At 29.0% G+C, this 12415-nt stretch overlaps 1 protein-coding gene across 1 annotated transcript in view; it reads right to left on the bottom strand.

The window, feature by feature from the left end:
- The window catches only part of Pez (protein tyrosine phosphatase non-receptor pez), a 29952-nt gene that overhangs the window by 12990 nt on the left and 4547 nt on the right, over positions 1–12415 (bottom strand). The window contains exon 2 of the mRNA XM_075293481.1: positions 3238–3687. Coding sequence (XP_075149596.1) covers positions 3238–3687 — 450 coding nt within the window. The remainder of the gene's footprint in view (positions 1–3237; positions 3688–12415) is intronic.

Raw genomic sequence — 12415 nt, 5'->3', positions numbered from 1 at the left:
CAAGTTAAAAAAAAGCAAAAGGCTCTGCTGTAGAAAGTTTGACAAAATTTGTGACTAAATTTTGTATATAGAAATAAAATTTTGACAAAATTTTCTATACAAATACAATTTTGAAAAAATTTTCTATCGAAACAACAATTTTGACAAAATTTTCTATATAAATAAAATTTTGACAAAATTTTCTATATAAATAAAATTTTGACAAAATATTCTATAGAACTAAAATTTTGACAAAATTTTCTATACAAATAAAATCTTGTGAACATTTTCTATAGAAAGAAAATTTTGTGAAAATTTTCTATAGAAATAAAATTTTGTAAAAGTTTTCTATAGAAATAAAATTTTACCAAATTTTCTATAGAAATAAAATTTTGTGAAAATTTTCTATAGAAAAAAAAATTGTGAAAATTTTCTATAGAAAGAAAATTTTGACAAAATTTTCTTTAGAAATAAAATTTTACCAAATTTTCTATAGAAAGAAAATTTTGACAAAATTTTCTTTAGAAATAAAATTTTTGTGAAAATTTTCTATAGAAAGAAAAATTTTGACAAAATTTTCTATAGAAATAAAATTTTAACAAAATTTTCCATAGAAATAAAATTTTCTATAGAAATAAAATTTTGTGAACATTTTCTATAGAAATAAAATTTTGACAAAAGTTTCTATAGAAATAAAATTCTAACAAAATTTTCTATAGAAATAAAGTTTTGTGAAAATTTTCTATAGAAATACAATTTTGTGAACATTTTCTATAGAAATAAAATTTTGACAAAATTTTCTATAGAAATAAAATTCTAACAAAATTTTCTATAGAAAAAAAATTTTGCAAACATTTTCTATAGAAATAAAATTTTGACAAAATTTTCTATAGAAATAAAATTTTGACAAAATTTTCTATAGAAATAAAATTCTAACAAAAATATTCTATAGGAAAACAATTTTGTGAAAATTTTCTATAGAAATAAAATTTTGTGAACATTTTCTATAGAAAAAAAATTTTGTGAAAATTTTCTATAGAAATAAAATTCTGTGAAAATTTTCTATAGAAATAAAATTTTGTGAAAATTTTCTATAGAAATAAATTTTTGTGAAAATTTTCTATAGAAAGAAATTTTTGACAAAATTTTCTTTAGAAATAAAATTTTGACAAAATTTTCTATAGAAAAAAAATTTTGTGAACATTTTCTATAGAAATAAAATTTTGACAAAATTTTCTATAGAAATAAAATTTTGTAAAAGTTTTCTATAGAAATAAAATTTTACCAAATTTTCTATAGAAATAAAATTTTGACAAAATTTTCTATAGAAAAAAAAATTGTGAAAATTTTCTATAGAAAGAAAATTTTGACAAAATTTTCTTTAGAAATAAAATTTTACCAAATTTTCTATAGAAAGAAAATTTTGACAAAATTTTCTTTAGAAATAAAATTTTTGTGAAAATTTTCTATAGAAAGAAAAATTTTGACAAAATTTTCTATAGAAATAAAATTTTAACAAAATTTTCCATAGAAATAAAATTTTCTCTAGAAATAAAATTTTGTGAAAATTTTCTATAGAAATAAAATTTTGACAAAAGTTTCTATAGAAATAAAATTCTAACAAAATTTTCTATAGAAATAAAGTTTTGTGAAAATTTTCTATAGAAATACAATTTTGTGAACATTTTCTATAGAAATAAAATTTTGACAAAATTTTCTATAGAAATAAAATTCTAACAAAATTTTCTATAGAAAAAAATTTTGTGAACATTTTCTATAGAAATAAAATTTTGACAAAATTTTCTATAGAAAATTTTGACAAAATTTTCTATAGAAATAAAATTCTAACAAAAATATTCTATAGGAAAACAATTTTGTGAAAATTTTCTATAGAAATAAAATTTTGTGAACATTTTCTATAGAAATAAAATTTTGTGAAAATTTTCTATAGAAATAAAATTCTGTGAAAATTTTCTATAGAAATAAAATTTTGTGAAAATTTTCTATAGAAATAAATTTTTGTGAAAATTTTCTATAGAAAGAAAATTTTGACAAAATTTTCTTTAGAAATAAAATTTTGACAAAATTTTCTATAGAAAAAAAAATTTTGTGAACATTTTCTATAGAAATAAAATTTTAACAAAATTTTCTATAGAAATAAAATTTTGACAAAATTTTCTATAGAAATAAAATTCTAACAAAATTTTCTATAGAAATAAAATTTTGACAAAATTTTCTATAGAAATAAAATTCTAACAAAAATATTCTATAGGAAAAAAATTTTGTGAAAATTTTCTATAGAAATAAAATTTTGTGAACATTTTCTATAGAAATAAAATTTTGTGAAAATTTTCGATAGAAATAATTTTTTTTTTAATACCATCCTCCCTAGGTTAGGTAGATTTAAAAGAGGATCCAAGTTTCCTTGTATGATATCTGCTGTCATTCTCTTAAATGCACTCTAATTCGTCCTTTTTATTGTAAACTCTCTTAGGACGATTTCGTTTCTGTGAAAATGTATTTTCCTGTCGTTACACTATTTTTTCCCTCATTGTATTTTCGCTTAAATAATAGTACCCTTCAAAAGTTATTGCAAATTCACAATATAGTCGGAAATTCTTTATAAAAAAGCTATCAGAAAGTCCTTTATATTAATTTCCTCATTGTTCTATGTATTTCGTTTCCTTAGCGAATTGGGTGACTATAGAAAAAACTTAACCAAAAGTGAAACATTTGACAAGACGATCATTCCAACTATTATGCTACTCTGTTTGCTACCAATATCAATTTAAAGAAATAAATAAAACAAAAACAATATACCACCACCCACATTATTATACACAACACAAAAAAGGTCTACTGGAAACTATTCTGCAGACAACTAATGACTCAATCAAGACAATTTTGACGTCAATTTTGGTCGATAATTCTTTATATAGCCAGAATAAATGAATCACGCAAATGTGCTAATAATTTTCTTTTCTAACCAGATACCAGATAATTATTTCTATAAAAATGCAAACATATGTATCTTATCTCTTAACTCCTAACATAGTGAATTAGCTGAAATGAAGGCATATGTAGATGCGAGAAGAAAAAAAAAACAAATAAAAATTGTATTTAAAATAATTTTTCAATTTTGCGATTATCGTCAAACACATGCCGCCGCCTACATAAGAATTTTGCAATAAACTCTGACAAACGCATAAAGAATTGGAACTATTTCAAATATGCTCGTAGAGCCTTAATTGGACTTACCTTGAAGATTTTTCGGCAACACCAATGACTTTTTCAAATAATCTTTAGTCTGCTTATCGCTTTGATAACTGTCGTATTCAGCTTGTCGACAATAGAGGGCCAATAATATGGCTGTACGTATATCGCAGGCTATTTTACCCTCATAGATATCATTTTTAAGCTGTAGAAAATAATAGTAACGCGTCACCTCATCACTCAAATGCCGTACGCCTGTGGTAACATAATGACGCACTCGTAAATAGATCTTTGTTCCGGCTGCATATTTTTCCAATTGACGACTTAGCGAGCGTTCCAAATCGATCCATTTCATTTCATCTTCTTTGCCTTTTACAATATAACGGAGACCAAAAAACTCTGGCTGTTGTATGAGTAAACGTTGACAGACATTGTCAAGACACTCTTGTCCTTTACTCTCTGAGCTAATGGTACAATCGACAGTGGTTGTGGTATCTGAAAGAAAGGAGATGGCACAAAATTTAGTATTTTTCTTAGAAGGAGTTTTTCATGGATGGGGTGGAAAAACTGAACCAGTTAAGATCTGAGCCAGCAAAAAATTTCACGAAAATTTTTTCAATTTAAATCTTGAGTTTTAGAAATATTCAATTAAAAATTTAATTGACTCAACAAATTTTTTAATTGAAACAAAAATCAATCACAAAAATTCATAGTATCAATTAATTTTTTAATTGATACTACATTTTTGTGATTGAAGACATTTGAATTAATTGGATCATTTAATTTCGTGATTGAAGACAAGAAATATTTTGTTGTGTGTATCGTTAAGAATTTCTGAAAATAAGAATTTGCAATAAAAGTTGGCACATTCATTTTAAAAAAGTGAACACCTTTTTTTTAAATAAAGGAAAAGTACATTGAAAAAAAATATCCATCATAATTCCAATTAAAAAGCTGATTGATGTTGAAAACTTTTTCAATACAAAAATCAATTGATACTATTAAACTTTTAAAAACTAGAAACATTAAGTCAATGATTGAAATTTTTTAAATTTTCAATTAAAAAGTTAATTAACACAATTAACGCTTTAATCAAGCTCAGAATAGTAAGACAGTTAAAAAATTATGGATACTTTTTTTAATTCTTAGTTAAAATTTTTGTTGAATTATGAATTTTTGAAACAAACTAAAAAGATTAAAAATAGTTGTATAAAGTGATTGAAATATAGTACACAGAAAAAAATGTCACCAATATATTTCCAATTAAAAAGTTAATTGAAGTTGAAATTTTTTTCTATTAATAAATTAATTGATACAAATAAATTTTTAATCAAGATCGAAAGATTAAGTTAATTAAGATGATTGAACTTTTTAAAATTTTTAATTAAAAAATTAATTGATAAAATTAACTCTTTAATCGAACAAAAGTGTTGAAAATTTTTTTAAATTTTTAATTAAAAATTTATTTCAAACAAACAACAAAATTCACCATTAAAGTGGTACAACGGTGACACTGATCTAAGCTATGAATATTTTTCGTTTTTTAGTTTTGACAAAAAGTCGACTGGTAGAGAAATCGATTCTGGGTCTTTGCAATCCTATCATGATCCTTGAATACTCTCAGCCACTGTGGTGCAATGGTGTTGGCATGACCGGTTTGATTATATCCGAGTGTTTCAACACTCCAGTCAAATAATAATCTTATTGAGGCAGCGCATTGTAAGAGTAATTTACTATCGTGCTCCAAATCTCAGCCAGATTGGTCCTAGTGCCCCGAAAGCTGCTGCCACGGAGGAAAAAGTTACAAAATTCCACACTAGGCATTTCCAATATTGCAACAACGATGCATCTCATATAGATGGGGGCATACAAGTTCATTTTTGCTTTGGATGAAAAAAATCAAAAGTCTATAAGATTAGAGACCCTATATAAACCGATCTCTCCCTTGTTTACATTTGCCTGTAATTCATACAAATGCGGCCAGTACATAATTCATACTCTGGCAATGCATTTGAGACAAAACACTACATAGTCAATTTTTACTTTTTTTTTTGTAAATTGGCCACAAAATTTCATCCACACTCTTCCAACTGCAACGATTTTCTCTTGCTTGGAATTTACTCATATTTTCTACATCATTGTCACGAAAAATACACCTGATAATCATGTCTATGTTCATCAATATGCAAAGATATGCACATACATAATACGAAAAAAAAAACTGAAAATACTATGCCAGAGAACATGCGAGTGTTCCATTTAAATAAAACGAAATATGAAAAATAAACAACAGTAATAAGATTAAAATATTTTATGGAAGAGTAAGCCACTTGAAATTATTCATTCACAAACAAGTGAGTGGTGTGGTGTTATTGTCTTCGTTGTTGCTTTTTTTCTTTCGAAGTTTAATAATTCTTGAGGAATGTTGGCGCTTAGACTTTTTGAATTTATCAATCAAGCGCCAAAAGCATAATTTTCAGACACTCGATAAGAGGTGGAATTTCTATTTTGAGCTATAGATATCTTTTAATGCGGTATCATAAAGCATATTATAAATTCAAAGCAATATGAAATTCTGTTTTTTTAAACTGGTACATTATAAGTAAGAAATGGGGGTAGTATAATATTGGGTGAAAGGCCCTGAAGAGCGATACAACAAAAATCGAAAATCAAAAAGAGTCGAACAGTCAAAGTCGTATTCGAACATTTTTGCATAAGTTTAGTAGTCTTTGGCCTTAACATCGAATGTTCGAATTCGAACATTTTTGCATAAGTTTAGTGAGTGCGGTCTTTGGCCTTAACATCGCTCAAAGGGTTTCTAATCTCTAATATCTTCAGTATCTCTAGGAGTAAAATGTTAGCAATAAAAAATCTCTCAACGAGATACCCGAGCAGTTCAATATTCGACATATATGAGAGTCATCCCACAAGAATAGCAAAGCGCAAAAGTAACCATTAAAACATGTTACTCAGGACTTATTGCTACGCAAGTAACAATCACCAAGATAGCACTGGCTGAGAAGTCTTCTACATAAAAAATCAGAATCAATCACGAAATTAATTGATCCAATTAATTTTTTAATTGAAATGTCTTCAATCACAGAAATTATAATGTGAATTAAACAATTAATTGAAAGTCAATTAAAAAATTAATTGATCCAATTAAAAAATTAATTGATACTATTATTTTTTGTGATTGATTTTTGTTACAATTTAAAAAAAAAATTGAATCAATTAAATTTTTAATTGAATATTTTTTAAAACTCAATTAAGACGTTAATTGGAAAATTTTTCAGGTTCCTATTATTATTTTTATAATTTTTTTTTTCAATTTAAAGCCTTAAAGCTGACGTAAATTACCACAAATTTAACGCCTCGAAGAATCTTTTATAACGGGTTAGTCGAAGTGCAATTTTACACAGTGGTTAGGACAACTCATCGCGAAAGTAAATAATCCAAGAATGTCGATTTTAAAATTGTCAGCCTTTGGAAAATGATGATACCACGGAGCCACCGTGGTGCAATGGTTAGCATGCCCGCCTTGCATACACAAGGTCGTGGGTTCGATTCCTGCTTCGACCGAACACCAAAAATTTTTTCAGCGGTGGATTATCCCCCTCAGTAATGCTGGTGACATTTCTGAGGGTTTCAAAGATTCTCTAAGTGGTTTCACTGCAATGTGGAACGCCGTTCGGACTCGGCTATAAAAAGGAGGTCCTTTGTCATTGAGCTTAACATGGAATCAGGCAGCACTCAGTGATAAGAGAGAAGTTCACCAATGTGGTATCACAATGGACTGAATAGTCTAAGTGAGCCTGATACATCGGGCTGCCACCTAACCTAACCTTGGAATCATTCCCTTCATATACAATATGTGGTGGAATTTCCCCATATCAATTACCTGATATCCGACTGTATTTTTATTTTACTGATATGGATTTTTTTATAGCAAAATTCGAGCAACATGTCACTATATACCAAAATTTTGATTAGGAATATATTTTTATATGGTGTAGAATTCCTGGAAAAGACTTGTGTTGGAATTTAGACTAAATAATGTGCCAATGAAATGAAGAAGAACACAAATAAAGGTTAAAAAAATATATACAGCAGTTAGTTCGGTCTGTCCGAATTTTAAATACCCACCACCATGAATCAAATATAATAGTTTCCTTTGATAATTTCAGGAGGATTTGCTGACAGATATTTTCCCAAGCAGATCAGTTCAACCAGTACACTTCCCGAAGTTAAATTTAATGATTTTACCTATGAAGACTATATCAGATTCTGGATTTATAAGAACCATTATTATTTGAGTTTTAGAGGTATCATTAACATGTCTTGTAAGTGTGCAAGAAAATTATACAATAACGTCTTCATTTGAAATCTTAAATCTATAGATTTTCACCCGAGAAGTAAAATCTGGAAATTTTACATTGAGTTTCAGGCAATTTTCATGATCAGTGCGCCTTCTATACCCTCAAGAAGTGAAATTGTTCTATATGGAGACCTTACCAAATGGACCGATAAAAACTTAATCCGATACACGTTTTTGTGAGCCTAATATACCAGAATATTTACAATTTCAGGCAAATCGGATAAAAATTACGGTTTCTAGAAGCCCAAGGAGTTAAATCGGGATATCGGTCTATATGGGGGCTATACCAAAAACATGGACCGATAGTCACTATTTTCGCACACCTCTTTATGGTCCTATAATACCTCTAGATTTCCAATTTCAGGTAAATTGGATAAAAACTGCGGATTCTAGAAGCCCAAGACCCCAAATCGTGAGGTCGGTTTATATGGGGACTATATCAAAACATGGACCGATACTCACCATTGTTGGCACACCTCTTTATGGTCCGAAAGTACCTCTAGATTTGCACTTTCAGTCAAATTGGATAAAAATCCCAAGACCCCAAATCGGTAGATCGGTCTATATGGGGGCTATACCAAAACATGGAACCGATACTCACCATTTGGGGCACACCTCTTCATGGTCCTACCAATACCTCTAGATTTCCAATTTCAGGCAATTTGGCTAAAAACTATGGTTTCTATAAGCTCATGACCCCAATTCGTTAGGTCGGTTTATATGGGGAAATACCTCTAGATTTCCAATTTCAGGTAAATTTGATAAAAACTACGGATTCTAGAAGCCCAAGAAGAAAATCGGGAGATCGGTCTATATGGGGGCTATACCAAAACATGGGCCAAAACTCACAATTTTTGGCACACCTCTTTATGGTCTGAAAGTACCTCTAGATTTCGACTTTCAGTCAAATTGGATAAAAACTACGGGTTCTAAAAGCCCAAGACCCCAAATGGTTTCTATAAGCTCATGACCCCAATTCGTTAGGTCGGTTTATATGGGGAAATACCTCTAGATTTCCAATTTCAGGTAAATTTGATAAAAACTACGGATTCTAGAAGCCCAAGAAGAAAATCGGGAGATCGGTCTATATGGGGGCTATACCAAAACATGGGCCAAAACTCACAATTTTTGGCACACCTCTTTATGGTCTGAAAGTACCTCTAGATTTCGACTTTCAGTCAAATTGGATAAAAACTACGGGTTCTAAAAGCCCAAGACCCCAAATCGGGTGATCGGTCTATATGGGGGCTATACCAAAACATGGACAGATACTCACCATTTTCGAACTTGACGTGCCTGCAGACAAAAGACGAGTTTGTGCAAAATTTGAGCACGATTGCTTCATTATTGAAGACTGTAGCGTGATTACAACAGACAGACAGACATGCTTATATCGTATTAGAATTTCTCCCTGATCAAGAATATATATACTTTATATAGTCGGAAATCGATATTTCGATGTGCTACAAACAGAATGACAAACTTATATTTGTGATCACTTTAATTCCATACCTTTAACCATTTTAGATTATAAGTAAAGCTTTGTTTCGGAGAGTTATTCTTTAGTAGATTTATTGTAATTTACCTCAATTGGCCTTTAAGGCTTCAAATTACAAATAAAGATAATAATAATAATAAACTGAATTTTTCGTAAATTTTTGACCTAAAGTATCGTGCTGGCTCCTGTATCATGAAATATGCCTTGAAATATCATATTTCCATCAACTCACGAGCTATATCACATATGGAAACGCCTATATCACCCAAAACCCAAACATGTTAAGAACAAAGTTATTAATAAATAAAAACTATGACAAAATATCCAAAGACAAAAGCATTATAAGAATAAAAAATAAACGACGACGACAAAAACCATAAAGAGCCAAATAAGAGAAATGTTAATAACCAACGTACTTTAAAGCCACGTTTTGCATACAAATGAATTTGGAGAATTCAAAATATTTAGTGATTGTACATTCATATGGGTCACATGGTTTTCTATTCATGAAAAATTGTTTTAAGTAAAAATTAATTAAATTTTTTATGTAAGTAAATAATGAGTAACTTACAATTGATAAAATAAAAAAAAAAGGGAAATCTATTTTGGTCCAATGGACCACCAAATATTTATGATATCATTTAATTGATATGACAGAAGGAAAAAATTAAATTTTATAATCTTCGTGATAATACCAAAATTTATATTAAATTGTTTACTGTATTCTCATCCCCACCTTATAACAATGCCATGCATTTATCAATAAATATACATTATTGGAAATAAATGCAAATAAGACCTACCAATAACAAACAAATACCAAATAAATTAACATTCTTTGATTAACAAATAAAATGAGGCTAAAATAAAATAAAGCCAAATCAATTTACAAACAAAAAGCTTAGTGCCGATATTCAATAAGTAATTATTGATTTAACAATGACCATTTGACAATGTATTGGTGCTTAATTGTGACAAGCTGTGAGTAGTAATCACGGAACAAATTATATTTTAGACATATAAAGAAAGCCCTAAGCAGCAATTTGAATTGGCTGTAGAAAATAGTATTGGAGCTAAACATTTAAAGATCAAGTTAATTATGTTCTAAATGAAAATAAAAGCCATATTTTTGGATGGCAATAAAATTCATTTCGTGATTGCGTCATGTGTTATGGTACACAGAAAAAAAATAATTTTTTGGATTCAATCACGAAATTAATTGATCCAATTAATTTTTAATTGAAATATCTTCAATCATTGCAATGATGGTATGAATCACCGAAGTCAATTAAAAAATTAATTGATCCAATTAAAAATAAATGGATACTATTAATTTCTGTGATTGATTTTTTAAATTAAAAATTAAAAAAAAATAATTTTTTAATTAAATATATATAAATAATTTTTTGGATTCAATCACGACATTAATTAAACCAATTAATTTTTAATTGAAATATCTTCAATCATAGATATGAATCACCGAAGTCAATTAAAAAATAAAAAAAAAAATAATTGATACTAATAATTTTTGTGATAGATTTTTAATTAAAAATATGATTTAATTTATTTTAAAAATAGAATCAATCACTTAAATTTTTAATTGAATCTATAAATAACTTTTTGGATTCAATCACGAAAATAATTGAACCAATTTATTTTTAATTGAGATGTCTTCAATCATAGAAATGATGACATGAATCACCGAAGTCAATTAAACAATTAATTGATACAATTAAAACATTAATTGATACTATTAATTTTTGTGATTGATTTTTATACCCTCCACCATAGGATGGGGGTATATTAACTTTGTCATTCCGTTTGTAACACATCGAAATATTGCTCTAAGACCCCATAAAGTATATATATATTCTGGGTCGTGGTGAAATTCTGAGTCGATCTAAGCATGTCCGTCCGTCCGTCCGTCTGTCCGGCTGTCCGTCCGTCTGTGGAAATCACGCTAACTTCCGAACGAAACTAGCTATCGACTTGAAACTTGGCACAAGTAGTTGTTATTGATGTAGGTCGGATGGTATTGAAAATGGGCCATATCGGCCCACGTTTACGTATAGCCCCCATATAAACCGATCCCCAAATTTGGCTTGCGGAGCCTTCCGGAGCAGCAAAATTCATCCGATCCGGTTGAAAAATTGGTCCATATCGGTCCATAATTATATATAGCCCCCATATAAACCGATCCCCAGATTTGACCTCCGGAGCCTCTTGGAGGGGCAAAATTCATCCGATCCGGTTGAAATTTGGTACCTGATGTTAGTATACGGTCTCTAACAACCATGCAAAAATTGGTCCATATCGGTCCATAAATATATATAGCTCCCATATAAACCGATCCCCAGATTTGACCTCCGGAGCCTCTTGGAGGAGCAAACTTCATCCTACCCGATTGAAATTTGGTACGTGGTGTTAGTATATGGTCTCTAACAATCATGCAAAAACTGGTCCATATCGGTCCATAATTATATATAGCTCCCATATAAACCGATCCCCAGATTTGACCTCCGGAGCCTCTTGGAGGGGCAAAATTCATCCGATCCGTTTGAAATTGGGTACCTGATGTTAGTATACGGTCTCTAACAAGCATGCAAAAATTGGTCCATATCGGTCCATAATTATATATAGCTCCCATATAAACCGATCCCCAGATTTGAACTCTGGAGCCTCTTGGATGAGCAAAATTCATCCGATCCAATTGAAATTTAGTACGTGGTGTTAGTATATGGTCTCTAACAACCATGCAAAAATTGGTCCATATCGGTCCATAATTATATATAGCCCCCATATAAACCGATCCCCAGATTTTAACTCTGGAGCCTCTTGGATGAGCAAAATTCATCCGATCCAATTGAAATTTAGTACGTGGTGTTAGTATATGGTCTCTAACAACCATGCAAAAATTGGTCCACATCTGTCCATAATTATATATAGCTCCCATATAAACCGATCCCCAGATTTGACCTCCGGAGCCTCTTGGAGGAGCAAAAGTCATCCGATGCGGTTAAATTTGGTACATTTCGTTAGTATATGGCCTCTAACAGCCATGTAAAAATTGTCAAATTTTATTACTATAGAAAGTTTTGTCAAAATTTCATTTCTATAGAAAGTTTTGTAAAAAGTTTATTTCTATAGCAATGTTTGTCAACATTTTATTTCTATAGAAAATTTTGTCAACATTTTATTTCTATAGAAAATTTTGTCAAAATTTTATTGCTATAGAAAATTTTGTCAACATTTTATTTCTATAGAAAATTTTGTCAAGTTTTTATTTCTATAGAAAATTTTGTCAAAATTTTATTTCTATAGAAAATTTTGTCAAACTGAATTATATA

The sequence above is a fragment of the Haematobia irritans genome, chromosome 2 (assembly GCF_050003625.1).
Source record: "Haematobia irritans isolate KBUSLIRL chromosome 2, ASM5000362v1, whole genome shotgun sequence".
Lineage (NCBI taxonomy): Eukaryota > Metazoa > Arthropoda > Insecta > Diptera > Muscidae > Haematobia > Haematobia irritans.
Note: the sequence above shows the minus strand (reverse complement) of the source record. Positions and strands in the feature narration are given on the sequence as shown.